Genomic DNA, 17830 nt, shown 5'->3' with positions numbered 1-17830 from the left:
ATACTTAATATTGGATCTATATTTAATATTGTGCAAAATATTCAGGTTCAGCAGCTGTCTAAAAAGGAGATTGAGGATCTTCTTCGGAAAGGAGCATATGGTGCACTGATGGATGAAGAGGATGAGGGGTCAAAGTTCTGTGAGGAAGATATTGACCAGATTCTCTTGAGACGTACTCACACAATTACTATAGAGTCTGAAGGAAAAGGCTCTACTTTTGCAAAGGTGAATATATTTAACCAAGTACATGCGCATATATTTTTAATGTCATATGTACACCATTGTAATGAGCCAGTCCTAAGCATTGAGATATCTGATGACATTGATATGAAAAAAATTGTACAGAATTATCCCAATCAACTAAAAAAAAAAAAAACTTTTTTTATACTATAAATTTCTTCAGGCCAGCTTTGTAGCTTCTGGGAATAGAACAGATATTTCCCTTGATGACCCCAACTTTTGGCAAAAGTGGGCAAAGAAAGCTGAATTGGATATTGATGCAATAAATGGAAGGGTAAGCAATATATTGTGTCATGTGTATTATGTTAAAAGCAGCTAAATGCATTTTTGCTCATGTGTACTACCTTTGTTGTAGAACAATTTGGTGATTGATACGCCAAGAGTAAGAAAGCAGACAAGACACTACAATGCTATCAAGGAAGATGAACTAATGGAATTTTCAGATTTAGAAAGCGAGTCTGAAGAAAAAACTGGAAAGCCCCGTAGACCACAGGACAGGTCCCACGGTTACCCAAGGACTGAGTGTTTTAGAGTGGAAAAGAACCTGTTGGTATATGGGTGAGTAAGTTGCACAATACATTTATGTAAAGTTTGACATTTCCCCATTTTGTACATTTTCACCCCTGTGCTTGCTGACCTTCACTGGCTCCCGGTGCGACAACGCCTCAATTTTAAAATCCTTGTCCTTATTTTCAAATCCCAACATAGCGCCTCTCCTCCCTATCTCTGTAGCCTTCTCCAGCCCTACCAAGATCCCTGTACTTTTCCAATTCTGGCCTCTTGTGTATCCCTTTTGGTGGCCATGCTTTCAGCTACCTTGGCCCTAAGCTCTGGAATTCCCTCCCTGAACCTCTCTACCTCTCCTCTTTTTAAGATGCTCCTCAAAACCTACTTCTTTGATCAAGCTTTTGGCCAACTGTCCTGAGATAATCTTCTGTGGCTCAAGTCAAAAATGTCAGTGTTTTTATTGATATTATTCTTAAGTGCCTTGGCATGTTTTACTACATTAAATGAGCTATATAAATGTAGGTTGTTTTCGGCCCATGAATCATTTCCTTATTGAGAAGAACCCACAAAACCAGCTTCAAAGACCTTGGTGCTTCTCTTAAAACAAGGTAACTAGGAGTTGAACAAACTGTTTCTCCCAATTTTTACTGTCTCTTCCTCTAAGTAAGTGTTTTCCCTGTAGGCCCAGTTGAAATTGTAAATTGTATGTGTGAATTTGACCCCGTCATCCTGTGACATGTTGCTCCAGTTCATATTCCTTCCTCATATTGAGTGGTTTTCTATAGGCATCCCTTATGCTGGATTAAGCCTCATGCAGTTGTAGGACTACTGCCACTATGCTCAGTTTGTGTGTGGTGTGTAACTAGTTATGCTAACATTGGGGGAGTGATGGGGTAGTGCAATCACGCAGACTGCTCATGCCACTATGGGAAGCGGCAAAACTTCATTCGTTTGCTTCCACAATTTGACAGCTTCATGTACTCCTGGTGCATTTAATGCTAACAAGAATAGAGAGGATTATTACATTTCAGCAGCCACCCATGCATACTGACAAAATTTAGCACAGAGTTAAGTTCCTTGTATTACCCAAAGCAGCACTCGATAGTTCTCCTAATTTCAGCATTAAATTTGAAGCTATGCAGTATAAATCTAGGATACAAAAGTATCTGTGCCTTGCTCTCTCCCTTTGCCCCACTTTTTCTTCTGCCTTCTCTGTTCCCCATTTTCTCACTGTCCCTCATACAAACATATGAAAAAAACAGACATCAAAACACCAACAGGTCTATTGATCCTGTCCTATATAGTTGTGATACCTCATGCATCACGCTACAGGCGCACCCTACCCACCCAGAGCTACGTAACCTCCTGGAACAGGCAAAAAAACAGATTCAAACCCAGATCAAAATCTGGAAATTTCCTCTTTGATCTCTTTAGGTGATCAAAACTAGTCCAGGAGACCACGTTGACCCTGATGTACATTTCGACATTATCTCCGTCCCAGCCAGAACAGGCCCAGTTCCTTCTTGAAGATTTACAATGAATCAGCCTTCACCACATGTGCCGACCACCTGTCCCATAGGTCCACTATGCTCTCGGAAAAGAACAACTGTCTACCATTGAACCTAGTTCTGCCCTTGCATAGAAAGAAAGACTTGCATTTATATAGTGCCTTCCACGACCACTGGAAGTCTCAAAGCGCTTTAAAGCCAATGAAGTACTTTTGAAGTATAGTCACTGTTGTAATGTGGGAAACATAGCAGCCAATTTGTGCACAGCAAGCTCCCACAAACAGCAGTGTGATAATGACCAGATAATCTGTTTTTTGTTATGTTGATTGAGGGATAAATATTAGCCAGGATACCCGGGATAACTCCAATAATGTTCTTCGAAATAGTGTCATGGGATCTTTTACATCCACCTGAGAGAGCAGATGGGGACTTGGTTTAACGTCTCATCCGAAAGATGGCACCTCTGACTGGAGTGTCAGCCGAGATTTATCAGAGGCGAGTGTGCTACTCACTGAGCCACAGCTAACATAACTTGTAAGCATGGCTGCTGGTCATCTCTAACCTATCCAGTTGAAGTAATTGGTCCAGATAAAAACAAGCCAGTCCCTTTGTTATTTTATAAACCTTGATCAAATAGCCTCTGAGCCGACGCTTCTGAAATATACAGATCTAGCTCTTTAAGCCTATCTGGGTAGCTAAGGTATTTTAAACTGGAAATCAATCTTGTGGCCCTCCTCTGCAACTCTTTGAAAGCCTCAATATCTCCAACACGTGAAGGGATCAAAAGTGAGCAATGTATTCTAACTGAGGCTTAACTATGGTCTAGTACAAGGATAAAGTGCTTGTTTTGCAGTCAATTGACGATTGAATAAAACCTAGAACCCTGTTTGTTTTAGTGCTAGCTTCATGGCAATGATCATGAACCATGCTTGCTTGAATGAGCAGGGCAGGGAGAAGAGGGTAAGTGGAGTGCCTGTGTGAATTGGGAGAGTAAGAGTTGGGGAAGAGTATCTCGATGAACTGGAGAATGGGAGAGAAGAGTGCTTCAGCGTCACTGTGACAATAATGGAAACAATTTTAAAACAATTTAACAATCCGGTTTAGCAGAGTACCTATATATGCTCACAATAGCCAGAAATGTTTCTCAAGAGGTGATTAGTAATTTCTGCCATAATCCATGCAATTTGTTAGATGTACCTGCAGTTTGTTATGACATACTTCTACCCTACCACACATTGTGTAACTATGTTCGGGGCTGTTTTAGAGCTGTCAGTTTTACTAAGGCAGTGCATTAATGTTTTAAAGATTGGGCTATAATGTAATGTTACAGTGGAGCCTAGATTTTCCAATACACACTGGTGGTGGCAAGGATTTGGAAAAGCATCTCATTGGTGTTTGCAGAACACAACTTTTGGTGTAGCACTGACATCAAAATTGCTGAATAAAATTAGTAATTTGGGAACTGAAGAACTTGTCATATTGTGAAACCTGCATCTTTTCTACCATATTACTAATGCAGCTAAACTCCATTTTTTTTTCAGATGATTTATGCAGTCACTTTTTTCCCCCTGGTTAGTAAACTTTACATCTGCAATGCTAGATCAGAAGAAAGGAGCATTATAGGGAGTACAGCAGCAGTACAGCGATACCTATCAACAGCAGCTTGCAATTGCATAGCATCTTTAATTATAGTAAATGTTCCAAGTAGAATGGACCGCCAACAATAGTAAGAGAAGAATTAGAGGTTGCAACCAACAACATGATCAAACAGGTCAGTTTTGAGGATTTTTCAAATTAGAAATAAGGTGGATGGATTTGAGAGGTAGAGTGTAGGGCCTAGATCTTGGGGCAGGAGGAGATGGGCAATAAAGGTCAGTTAGAAGAACAGACAACGTGCACTGGCAAATGGGGCTCGAGAAGATGGCAGAAGCGGGATAGTACAAGACCAGAGAGGGATGAGGATCAGTATTTTGAATTCAATGTATTTGGGGACCTTGGAGCCAATAGAGGTTGGTGAAAACAGGTCTGATGGGAGAACATAAAAACATAAGAATTAGGAACAGGAGTAGGCCATCTAGCCCCTCGAGCCTGCTCCGCCATTCAACAAGATCATGGCTGATCTGGCCGTGGACTCAGCTCCACTTACCCGCCCGCTCCCTGTAACCCTTAATTCCCTTATTGGTTAAAATCTATCTATCTGTGACTTGAATACATTCAATGAGCTAGCCTCAACTGCCTACTTGGGCAGAGAATTCCACAGATTCACAACCCTCTGGGAGAAGAAATTCCTTCTCAACTTAGTTTTAAATTGGCTCCCCCGTATTTTGAGGCTGTGCCCCCTAGTTCTAGTCTCCCCGACCAGTGGAAACAACCTCTTTGCCTCTATCTTGTCTATCCCTTTCATTATTTTAAATGTTTCTATAAGATCACCCCTCATCCTTCTGAACTCCCAACAAGTAAAGACCCAGTCTACTCAATCTATCATCATAAGATAACCCCCTCATCTCCGGAATCAGCCCAGTGAATCGTCTCTGTACCCCCTCCAAAGCTAGTATATCCTTCCTTTTGTAAGGTGACCAAAACTGCATGCAATACTCCAGGTGCGGCCTCACCAATACCCGATACAGTTGCAGCAGGATCTCCCTGCTTTTGTACTCCACCCCTCTCTCAATGAAGGCCAACATTCCATTCGCCTTCCTGATTACCTGCTGCACCTGCAAACTAACTTTTTGGGATTCATGTACAAGGACCCCCAGGTCCCTCTGCACCGCAGCATGTTGTAATTTTTCCCCATTCAAATAATATTCCCTTTTACTGTTTTTTTTTCCCCCAAGGTGGATGACCTCACACTTTCCGACATTGTATTCCATCTGCCAAACCTTAACCCATTCGCTTAACCTATCTAAATCTCTTTGCAGCCTCTCTGTGTCCTCTACACAACCCGCTTTCCCACTAATCTTTGTGTCATCTGCAAATTTTGTTACACTACACTCTGTCCCCTCTTCCAGGTCATCTATGTATATTGTAAACAGTTGTGGTCCCAGCACCGATCGCTGTGGCACACCATTAACCACCGATTTCCAACCCGAAAAGGACCCATTTATCCCGACTCTCTGCTTTCTGTTAGCCAGCCAATTCTCGATCCATGCTAACACATTTCCTCTGACTCCGTGTACCTTTATCTTCTGCAGTAACCTTTTGTGTGGCACCTTATCGAATGCCTTTTGGAAATCTAAATACACCACATCCATTGGTACACCTCTATCCACCATGCTCGTTATATCCTCAAAGAATTCCAGTAAATTAGTTAAACATGATTTCCCCTTCATGAATCCATGTTGCGTCTGCTTGATTGCACTATTTCTATCTAGATGTCCCGCTATTTCTTCCTTAATGATAGCTTCAAGCATTTTCTCCACTACAGATGTTAAACTAACCAGCCTATAGTTACCTGCCTTTTGTCTGCCCCCTTTTTTAAACAGGCGTTACATTAGCTGCTTTCCAATCCGATGGTACCTCCCCAGAGTCCAGAGAATTTTGGTAGATTATAACGAATGCATCTGCTATAACTTCCGCCATCTCTTTTAATACCCCGGGATGCATTTCATCAGGACCAGGGGACTTGTCTACCTTGAGTCCCATTAGCCTGTCCAGCACTACCCCCCTAGTGATAGTGATTATCTCAAGCTCCTCCCTTCCCACATTCCCGTGACCAGCAATTGTTGGCATAGTTTTTGTGTCTTCCACTGTGAAGATCGAAGCAAAATAATTGTTTAAAGTCTCAGCCATTTCCACACTTCCCATTATTAGATCCCCCTTCTCATCTTCTAAGGGACCAACATTTACTTTAGTCACTCTTTTCCGTTTTATATATCGGTAAAAGCTTTTACTATCTGTTTTTATGTTTTGCGCAAGTTTACTTTCATAATCTATCTTTACTTTCTTTATTGCTTTCTTAGTCATTCTTTGCTGTCGATTAAAATTTTCCCAATCTTCTAGTTTCCTACTAACCTTGGCCACCTTACACGCATTGGTTTTTAATTTGATACTCTCCTTTATTTCCTTGGTTATCCACGGCTGGTTATCCCTTCTCTTCACGCCCTTCTTTTTCACTGGAATATATTTTTGTTGAGCACTATGAAAGAGCTCCTTAAAAGTCCTCCACTGTTCCTCAATTGTGCCACCGTTTAGTCTGTGTTTCCAGTCTACTTTAGCCAACTCTGCCCTCATCCCACTGTAGTCCCCTTTGTTTAAGCATAGTACGCTCGTTTGAGACACTACTTCCTCACCCTCAATCTGTATTACAAATTCAACCATACTGTGATCACTCATTCCTAGAGGATCTTTTACTAGGAGATCGTTTATTATTCCTGTCTCATTACACAGGACCAGATCTAAGATAGCTTGCTCCGTTGTAGGTTCTGCAACATACAGTTCTAAGAAACAATCCCGTATGCATTCTATGAATTCCTCCTCAAGGCTACCCCGTGCGATTTGGTTTGACCAATCGATATGTAGGTTAAAATCCCCCATGATTACTGCCGTTCCTTTTTCACATGCCTCCATTATTTCCTTGATTATTGCCCACCCCACCGTGAAGTTATTATTTGGGGGCCTATAAACTACGCCCACCAGTGACTTCTTCCCTTACTATCTCTAATCTCCACCCACAATGATTCAACATTTTGTTCATTAGAGCCAATATCGTCTCTCACAACTGCCCTGATATCATCCTTTATTAACAGAGCTACTCCACCTCCTTTCCCTTCTTGTCTATCTTTCCGAATTGTCAGATACCCCTGTATGTTTAATTCCCAGTGATTGGGACTTAGTGCACGAGAGGATGCTTTGGCGATGTCAAGCCTAGAGGTGACAGAAGTGTGGATGAGGGTCTCAGCCTTAACTCAATGGTATCACGCTCTCCTCTGATCAGAAGATCATGGGGTCAAGCCCCACTGAGTTTTGAGTACATAATTTGGGCTGACACGTCCGTGAATACTGAGGCAGTGCTGCTTTATCGGATGAGATGTTAAACTGAGGTCACATCTACCCCCTCCAGTGGAAATGATCCCATATTAATAGAAGAACGGGTATTCTCCCAATTCCCTGGTCAATTTTTATCTCTTAGCCAGTATCTCAAACAGTTTATCTGGTCATTAATCTCATTGCTGTGTGTAGGACTGTATTGTATGCAAATCAGCTGCCACATTTCCCTCCATTGCAATAGTGACTGCACTTCAAAAGTGAAGCACTTTAGGACATACTAAGGTTGTGAAAGACACTAAGAAAAATAACTTGCATTTATATTTTCTTTCAATGGTGCTGGAAGTGGATATTGTTGCAGAGATGGAAATGGGTAGTCTAAGTGATTGAACAGATATGAGGTTTGAAACTCTGCTTGCTGTCAATAGAACACCCAACTCACTCCCAGTTTTCATCAGCTGAGAAAGCAACTTGGGAGTGGGTTGGAATGGGATACAGAGTTTTTGACCGGAATTGAACAGTATGCTTATCGTTAAATTGGTCGAACATCTGGCTCACATGTAACTTGAAGTTGGATTGGCAAGGACCACTTTGATGGACATAAAATCAAGGATGATCTTGGAGTGATAGATCAGAGTGTCAGCGTACATATAGAAGTTGATCCCATACTTAAAACTATATCAGCAACTAGGCCAAGGTTGGAATCTTGAGCATGTTACTGAAACCTTACTTCGAACTTGAGGTCAGGATAGATTCTTTCGAAGATATTGGGAGTTAGAATCAAAATAATCTATGCCAAGAAGGTTATAAAATACTTAAAAATGTAACTAAAACTTCGAGAGACTTGGTGGGAACAAGGGCATCAAAGGCAGAAGCAGTAAAGCTGCTGAGAAGCTTAACAATGGCAGCAATTTCATGGTGGGTGGAAGGCCAGAGGAAAAGTTGTCTTTGCAAGGGAGTGGTTTTTTGAAGAACAATTTGAAATGGATAGGTCGTGGGAAAATCCAGAGAGAAGTGTAGAGGGGGGAACAAGGAGGAGATTAGAGCGATTTGTTCCCCGAGGGGGAGGTGTACAGGAGTCGTGTGGGTGGATGGCGACTGAGAAAATGACTATAGAGCTGCAGTGGGTGTGCTAGATGATAGCTTGGATGGAATACTAGGAAACTGTGTGCCTACCTACAAGGGACTTGACCCTGGGATGGCAACAATAGACCTCTAGAGAGTACCAGTGAGTGGGTTAGAGGACCAAGGAGAAGTAAAAAATGTTAATAAACAGACCAAGGAGGAAAGGGAACAAGAAGAGCGGAAGTCTGAAGATGATCAACTGAGGATGAAGAGTTGAGGTCTGGAGCAGTTTCCTTTCCTCTTTGTTGGCATACAGATGTACAGTCAAATAAAATTAAACTATTTTGTTGGGTACAGTAGCATGATGGTTATGTTATAGGACTAGTAATCCAGAGGCCTGGACTAATGATCCAGAGATATGAATTCAAATCCCACCACGACAGCTGAGGAAATAAAATTCAGTCAATTAAATAAATCTGAAATTTAAAAAAACGCTAGTATCAGTAATGGTGACCATTAAACTATCGGATTGTCGTAAAAACCCATCTGGTTCACTCATGTACTTCAGGAATAGAAATCTGCCGTCCTTACTTAGTCAGCCTTACATGTGACTCCAGACCTACTACAATGTGATTGACTCTTAACTGCCCTCTGAAATGGCCTAGCAAGCCACTCAGTTGTACCAAACTGCTAAAAAGAAGACCAAGAATAAAACTGGACGGACCACCTGGCATCTACCTAGTACTGCAGTTGTACAGGGCTTTGGTGAAGCTACATCTTTAATATTGTGTACAGTTTTGGTCTCCTAATCTGAGGAAGGACATTCTTGCTATTGAGGGAGTGCAGCGAAGATTCACCAGACTGATTCCTGGGATGGCAGGACTGACAGATGAAGAAAGACTGGATCGACTAGGCTTATATTCACTGGCATTTAGAAGAATGAGAGGGGATCTCATAGAAACATATAAAATTCTGATGGGATTGGACAGGTTAGATGCAGGAACAATGTTCCCAATGTTGGGGAAGTCCTGAACCAGGGGTCACAGTCTAAGGATAAGGGGTAAGCCATTTAGGACCAAGATGAGGAGAAACTTCTTCACTCAGAATTGTGAACCTGTGGAATTCTCTACCACAGAAAATTGTTGAGGCCAGTTCATTCGATATGTTCAAAAGGGAGTTAGATGCGACCCTTACGGCTAAAGGGATCAAGGGGTATAGAGAGAAAGCAGGAATGGGGTACTGAAGTTGCATGATCAGCCATGATCATATTGAATGGTGGTGCAGGCTCGAAGGGCCAAATGGCCTACTCGTGCACTTATATTCTATGTTTCTATGTTTATTTAGATTGAGTAGATTGGGCCTAATAAATTTGTCAAACAAGATTTCCCTTTCATAAAACCATGTTGACCCTGCCTAATCATGTTATGATTTTCTAAATGTCCTTAATAATGGTTTCTAGCATTTTTCCGACGACTGATGTGAGGCTAACTGGTCTGTTTTCTCTCTCCCTCCTTTCTTGAATAACGGAGTTATATTTGCTACCTTCCAATCCACTAGGACCGTTCTAGAATCTAGCGAATTTTGGAAGATCACAACCAATACGTTCATTATCGTTAGCCACCTCTTTTAGAACCCTGGGCTGTAGGCCATCGGGTCCAGGGGATTTGTTGACGTTTAGTCCCAATAGTTTCTCAAGTACTTTTTCTCTACTGATATTAATTACTATAAGTTCTTCACTCTTATGAGCCCCTTGATTCCCCACTATTTTTGGTATGCTATTTGCATCTTCTACTATGAAGACAGATACAAAATATTTGTTCAATGTCTCTGCCATTTCTCTCCCTGGCCTCTAAGGGACTAACGCTTCCTTTTGCTGCTCTTCCTTTTTACATACTTGTAGCAGCTCTTACAATCTGTTTTTTATATTTTTTGCTCGTTTACTTTTTTCTCCATTTTTATCAAATTTTTGGTAATCTTTTGCTGGTTTCTAAAGCTCTCCCAATTGTCGGGCTTACTACTATTCTCAACGTTGTAAGCCTCTTTTAATCTAATTCAATGAGGAATGTAGAAGAGCATGCCAGGAGCAGTACCAGGCATATCTAAAAATTAAGTGCCAACCTGGTGACGCATCCATGAGGCGCTGTGGGCCATAAGCAGCAGCAGAATTGTATTCCACCACAATCTGTAATCTCATGGAGTGGCATATCCCTCACTCGACCATTACCATCCAGCCAGGGGACCAACCCTGATTCAATATGAAGTGCAGAAGAGCATGCCAGGAGCAACAGCAGGCGTGCCTATAAAAAAAAATGTGGTGCCAACCTGGGGAAGCTGCAACATAGGACTACGTGCATGCTAAACAGTGGAAGCAGTGTGCTATAGACAGAGGTAAGTGATCCCAATCAACGGATCAGATCAAAGCTCTGCAGTCCTGCCACATCCAGTTGTGAATGGTGGACAATTAAACAGGGGGAGGGGGCTCCATGAATATCCCCATCCTCAATGATAATGGAGCCCAGCACACGAGTGCAAAAGACAAGGCTGAAGTGTTTGCAACCATCTTCAGCCAGAAGTGCCAAGTGGATGATCCATATCGGCCTCCTCCTGTGGTCCCCACCATCACAGAAGCCAGTCTTCAGCCAATTCGATTAACTCCACGTGATATCAAGAAGCGACTCAGTGCACTGGATACAGCAAAGGCTATGGGCCCCAACAACATCCCGGCTTTCGTGCTGAAAACTTGTGCTCGAAAATTCGCTTCGCCTCTAGCCAAGCTGTTCCAGTACAGCTACAACACTGGCATCAACCCGACAATGTGGAAAATTGCCCAGGTATGTCCTATCCACAAAAAAACAGGACAAATCCAATCTGGCCAATTACCGCCCCATCATTCGACTCTCAATCATCAGCAAAGTGATGGAAGGTGTCATCAACAGTGCTCTCTAACGGCACTTGCTAATAACCTGCTCGACAATGCTCATTTTGGGTTCCACCAGGACCACTCAGCTGCAGACCTCATTATAGCCTTAGTCCAAACATGGACAAAAGAACTGAATTCCAGAGGTGAGGTGAGAGTGACTGCTCTTGACATCAAGGCAGCATATGACCGAGTGTGGCATCAAGAAGCCCGAGTAAAATTGAATTTAATGGCAATCAGGGGGAGAACTCTCCACTGGAGTCATACCTAGCACAAAGGAAGGTGGTTGTTGGAGGTCAATCATCTCAGCCCCAGAACATCACTGCAGAAGTTTCTCATTGTCCTAGGCCCAACTATCTTCAGCTGCTTCAATGAACTTCCTTCCATCATAGGGTTAGATCAAACAGTCCATGTCTGTATGCAGCAAGAACTGTCAACATTCAAGCTTGGGCTGATAAGTGGCAAGTAACATTCGCACCACACAAGTGCCAGGTAATGACCATTTCCAACAAGAGCGAGCGTCAAACCACCTCCCCATGCCCTCCAATGGGATTACCATTGCTGAATCCCCCACCAACAACATCCTGGGGGTCTCCATTAGACCAGAAAATTAACTGGACCAGCCACATAAACACTGACTACAAGATCAGGTCAGAGGCTGGGTATTCTGTGGTGCCTCACCTCCTGACTCCCTACAACCTTTCCACCATCGACAAGTCAGGAATGTGATGGAATACATTCCACTTGCCGAGATGAGTGCAGCTTCAATATCACACACGAAACTTGACACTATCCAGGACAAAGGAGAGTGCTCGATTGGCACCCCATCCACCACCTTAAACACTCACTCCCTCCACCACTGGCACACCGTGGCTGCAGTTTGTACGATCTGCAAAATGCACTGCAGCAACTTGCCAAGGCTTCTTCAACAGCACCTCCAAAACCCACGACCTCTACCACCTAAAAGGACAACGGGCGCAGGTGCATGGGAACGCCATCGCCTCCAAGTTCCCCTCCAAGTCACACGCTATTCTGACTTGGAAATATATCACTCTTCCTTCAATGTCGCTGGGTCAAAATCCTGGAATTCCCTAACTGAACTGTGGGAGTACCTTCGCCTCAAGGACTGCAGCGGTTCAAGAAGGTGGCTCACCACCATCTTCTCGAACAATTAGGGTTGGGCAATAAATGCTGGTCTCGCCAGTGATGCCCACATCCTGGGAATGATTTTTTTTTTAATGTTGCTGATTTTGATCACAATTGGATCACGTGACACATGTTTTGTGCATCTGCCACAGGTGTGCAACATTGATCACAGGGCAACAACTTGTTACCAGTATTTACAACATTTCCACTCTTGGGAGTAATCTGCTCAGAAAATAATCCAAGGGCCTGTGGAGATGTTATGAATGGGACAGGATATTAAACCACTCATTTTCATGCTGCATTGCACGGATGCTACGATCTTCGAACTGCAACATTCTTGAGGTTTCTTAATTTTTATGTGGAAGGCCCACTGTACCATTGTACTTTACAAACAAGAAACCAAATAATTCTGTAGGTGCATTATATCAAGCGATCATGTATTGTACAGAATTAATGGCTTAATTCATACTTTATTAGGCTGATACAAACTGGTGAGTTTTTTTTGTCTGAGGAACTTAGCATATGTATTGGACTCGTAATTTCAGACTGGTACAGAAATAAGAACATAAGAACATGAGAGGTAGGAACAGGAGTTAGGCCATACAGCCCCTCGAGCCTGCTCCACCATTCAATAAGATCATGGCTGATCTGATCGTGGACTCAGTTCCACTTTCCCATCTACTCCCCATAACCCCTTATCCCCTTATCGTTTAAGAAACTGTCTATTTCTGTCTTAAATTTATTCAATGTCCCAGTTTCCACAGCTCTCTGAGGCAGCGAATTCCACAGATTTACAACCCTCAGAGAAGAAATTTCTCCTTATCTCAGTTTTAAATGAGTGGCCCCTTATTCTAAAATCATGCCCCCTAGTTCTAGTCTCCCCCATCAATGGAAACATCCTCTCTGCATCCACCTTGTCTTATATGTTTCGCTAAGATAACCGCTCATTCTTCTGAATTCCAATGAGTAGGGTCCCAATCTACTCAACCTTTCTTCATAAGTCAACTCCCTCATCCCCGGAATCAACTTAATGAACCTTCTCTGAACTGCCTCCAAAGCAAGTATATCCTTTCGTAAATATGTAAATCAAAACTGCACGCAGTATTCCAGGTGTGGCCTCACCAATACTTGATATAGCTGTAGCAAGACTTCCCTGCTTTTATACTCCATCCCCTTTGCAATAAAGGCCAAGATGGTCTTCCTGATCACTTGCTGTACCTGCATACTATCCTTTGTGTTTCATGCACAAGTACCCCCAAATCCCGCTGTACTGCGGCACTTCGCAATCTTTCTCCATTTAAATAATAACTTGCTCTTTGTTTATTTTTTACTGCCTAAGTGCATGACCTCATATTTTCCAACATTATACTCTATCTGCCAAATTTTTGCCCACTCAGCCTGTCTATGTCCCTTTGCAGATTTTGTGTGTCCTCCTCACACATTGCTTTTTCTCTCATCTTTGTATCGTCAGCAAACTTGGCTAAGTTACACTCAGTCGCTTCTTCCAAGTCGTTAATATAGATTAGAAATAGTTGGGGTCCCAACACTGATCCCTGCGGCACCCCATTAGTTACTGGTTGCCAACCAGAGAAGGAACCATTTATCCCAACTCTGTTATCTGTTTGTTAGCCAATCCTCTATCCATGCTAATATATTACCCCCAACCCTGTGAACTTTTATCTTGTGCAGTAACCTTTTATGTGGCACCTTGTCAAATGCTTTCTGGAAGTCCAAATACATCACATCCACTGGTTCCTCTTTATCCAACTGTTCGTTACATCCGCGAAGGACTCTAGCAAATTTGTTAAACATGACTTCCCCTTCATAAATTCATGCTGACTCTGCCTAACCGAATTTTGTTCTTCCAAATGTCCTGCTACTGCCTCTTTAAGAATGGACTCCAACATTTTCCCAACCACAAATGTTAGGCTAACTAGTCTATAGTTTCCTGCTATTTGTCTGCCTCCTGTTTTAAATAGGGGCGTTACATTTGCAGTTTTCCAATCTGCTGCGACCTCTCCAGAATCGAGGGAATTTTGGTAAATTACAACATGAAACAAGATAGGCAAACAAATTCACAGGAAGACCCATTCAGCTCAATTCAATTTCACATAAAGGCCACATGACCTCTGTGATCTATCGTATAAATTGGGTTAGAGATTGCAGGTTGAAGTCCTACTGTGGACATGAATGAACACACAATCAAGGCTGATACTTCAAGACAGCACGAAGGGGGAGCGTTGCACTGTCAGAGATGCTATATTTCGGAGAAATGTTAAATCTTGGCCCCATAACACAACTACAGTGAATGCAACTTGTAAAAATTAATCCACAGGTTGCAAAGCTCTCTGGGATGTTCTGAAGATGTGATAAGTCATTGTATAACGGCAAATTTGTTCCTTTTCTCACTTTCTTTCCCTAACTCTCGCTTTTGCTTTCTCTTTCTCTCTGTTTCCCCCCCTTGCCCGGCTGGCCACCTTCCAGCATCCCCTCTCCTATCCAAAACCCTCTCGCTCCATCTTCCCCCTCCCCCCATTTCCTCTCCTCTCTCCCTCTGGCCCCCTCTCTCCTTTCTTTCCCACACCCAGTCCCTCTCTCCTTTCCATCCCTTCTTTCTGAGATTCTTACCACAACTCTGAAAGTTATTCTGTCTGCAAATTATAAAATATAAGACTATGATTGAAACTCACTTTTTCTCCCGTCCCCCCTCTCCTCTCCCGGTGTCCCCTCTCCCAGCCTCCTACTCTCCTGTGTCTCCCCCACCCCCCCTTCCGAGTCCGTCCGTCCTCCCCTCCTTTTCTCCTGTGCCCCCCCCCCCCCCCCCCCCACTCTCCGCCTGTCTCCCCGACCCCCCCTCCGGCCCGCCCCGTCTTACCCACCCCCCGTCCCGCCACTCCTCTCCTTTACCCACTGTGAGGTCTCTCTTTTCTCTTTCAAAATTGCATAATGGGACCAGATGTCTTGTTATTTGTATAAACTGCACACTGAAGCTCCAAGATTTTACAAAGAATTACTTTACTAAATCCAACTACCGCTATATTTCTTTCCCTCAGTTGGGGACGTTGGAGTGATATCCTGTCACATGGCCGTTTTAAACGACAGTTGACAGAACACGATGTGGAGACCATCTGCCGCACTATCCTTGTGTACTGTTTGAACCATTACAGAGGAGATGAAAAGATCAAAGGATTTATATGGGATCTGATTACTCCTACTGAGGATGGACAGACTCGAGCTCTGCAAAACCACTCGGGTATTTTTGAATTCACATTATTATAACCCTATCTTATGGATGTGCAAAGGAAAGATTAACTGCAATTTTCCTAGATGTCCGGAAACACTGAAAACAATACGCTGATGACTAAATATAATTGTAAGCTTTAAGAACAGAGTAAGAATCAAACAAGATATCATTTTGTAAATTTCAGCTCAGGGAATACAAATACATAAGAATAGGAGTTTGGCCATTTAGCCCCTTGAGCCTGTTTTGCCATTCAGTTAGATCATGGCTCATCTATACCTCAACTCCATTTACCCACCTTTGATTCATATCCCTTGATGCACTTAGCTAACAAAAAGCTTAATGATCTCAGTCTTAAAAATTCTAATTGATCCAGCATCCACAGCCTTTTGGGGGATTTCCACTAGTCCTCATGTGAAAACGTGCTTTTTTTTCATTTGACTCCTAAATGGCCAAGCTCTAATTTTAAGATCTTCCCCTTTTTTCTGAATTCCCCCACCAGCAGGAATATATATTGGCCATGCAAGAGTGTACAGCGTGGATTCTTCAGAATGATACTAGGACTTAAAAGGGTTAAATTCTGAGGACAGGATGCATAAACTTGGTTTGTATTCTCCTGCGTTGAGAAAGTTGAGGGTGATATAACCTAGGTCTTTAAAATGATAAAGGGATTTAACTAAATATCGGGAAGACTGAAGCCAATGTTTTCGGTCCCCGCCATGCTCTCCGTTCCCTAGCCACCGACTCCATCTCCCTCCCTGAACTGCGGCTGAACCAAACTGCTCGCAACCTTGGTGTCATATTTGATCCCGAGATGAGCTTCCAACCACATGCGCAGCATCACTAAGACCGCCTATTTCCATTTCCGTAACATCTCCGGATTCTGCCCCTGCCTCAGCTCAACTGCTGCTGAAAACCTCATTCCGAACATTCTGGGCTCCCCGGCGTAGGCCTCCCTCCTCCTCCAGTTTGCTGGCTGCTTTTAACTGACACACTGCCTCCTCCGCTGCTGCCCTTCCTGTCTCCTCTCACTGCAAACTGGTCTCTCGGCTGTTGGCTGTTAATTAAATCGTAATGTTTTCTTAGGCCATAGTATCCTTCCTAGCAAGTTTTTGGTGCCTTTTGTCGTCAGCTGGAGAGACATATTGGGAGGGGTGGGGTAGAACAAAGGGAGAGCAGAGGACAGCGGGGTATCGGGAGACAGTGGGAAATCAAGACAAATACAGATGTTGGGGAAAATAAACTGAGGTGGGTAACAGGGACATCAAGGCAGAGAGATTAATATCAGTGGAAAAAGAGAGAGCATGAGATGCACACCAGAATGGACAGAAATCGGTGGAAAGAGAGATGGAATTTAATAACAGGTGAGAAAGCAAAAAAAGTGAGAAATCAACAGGACAGAGACAAAGATCAATGCAGACAGATATCATAAGATACAGAGACCAGACCTCCGAAAGGCAGAGACATAGATACAAAGGTACAGACATTGATGGAGAGAGTCTGGCAGAAAAATAAGCAAGAGGTACAGACATTATAACAGACTTGCACATCGGGTTAGGGAGAGAGAGATTAGAGCAAGAAATGAACAATTCACAGGCAGAATATGAGCAATGCCACAGGAGATCTATTAGTAATATAAAATAGTAAAGATTAAAATAGAATTGTGATTTATTTCATTGAAGTTGAAATTAATTTAGTTATTTGCATTGTTTGTGCAATACTTTATCAAAGGTCTGTGGTTGATGATATCTATTTTCTGAGCTGAAGTAATCATTGTTTATACTTTTGCTTTACCAATAGGTTTGTCTGCACCCGTGCCTAGAGGAAGGAAAGGAAAGAAAGTTAAAAGCCAATCCACTCAACCAATCATGAAAAATGCTGATTGGCTAGTGAGCTGCAACCCAGATATCTTGCTGCATGATGATGGCTACAAGAAACATCTGAAACACCACTGCAACAAGTAAGTTTGAATATAGCCTTATATTTTAGAATTTGCAGACAGAATAAATATCAGAGTTGTAGTAAGAATCTCAGAAATCTCACTTTTGGTTATTTTCCCTAATCTTTCTAGTTTGTAATTTAGCCCCATACTTGTGTACAATTCATATGCATTTATGATTAGCGTTTAAAAAATGTCTTCGTAGTTAGCGTATTTTGAAACGTCCTCAGAAATTTACGTTAAATTTCTGCTTGAAAAGCCTTGTTTTCAATAAAAGGTGTAAA

The 17830-nt window shown here is 42.6% G+C and overlaps 1 protein-coding gene across 2 annotated transcripts in view; it reads left to right on the top strand.

Annotated features, from left to right (window-relative positions):
• Window positions 1-17830, top strand: part of chd7 (chromodomain helicase DNA binding protein 7) — a 346350-nt gene that overhangs the window by 268010 nt on the left and 60510 nt on the right. For both annotated transcript variants that reach the window (XM_070891933.1, XM_070891925.1), the window contains exons 19-23: window positions 46-225; window positions 404-514; window positions 596-798; window positions 15420-15619; window positions 17408-17567. In XM_070891933.1, the coding sequence (XP_070748034.1) occupies window positions 46-225; window positions 404-514; window positions 596-798; window positions 15420-15619; window positions 17408-17567 (854 nt within the window). The remainder of the gene's footprint in view (window positions 1-45; window positions 226-403; window positions 515-595; window positions 799-15419; window positions 15620-17407; window positions 17568-17830) is intronic.

The sequence above is a fragment of the Pristiophorus japonicus genome, chromosome 1 (genome assembly GCF_044704955.1).
Source record: "Pristiophorus japonicus isolate sPriJap1 chromosome 1, sPriJap1.hap1, whole genome shotgun sequence".
Lineage (NCBI taxonomy): Eukaryota > Metazoa > Chordata > Chondrichthyes > Pristiophoridae > Pristiophorus > Pristiophorus japonicus.
This window is presented reverse-complemented; position numbering and strand designations above follow the sequence as displayed.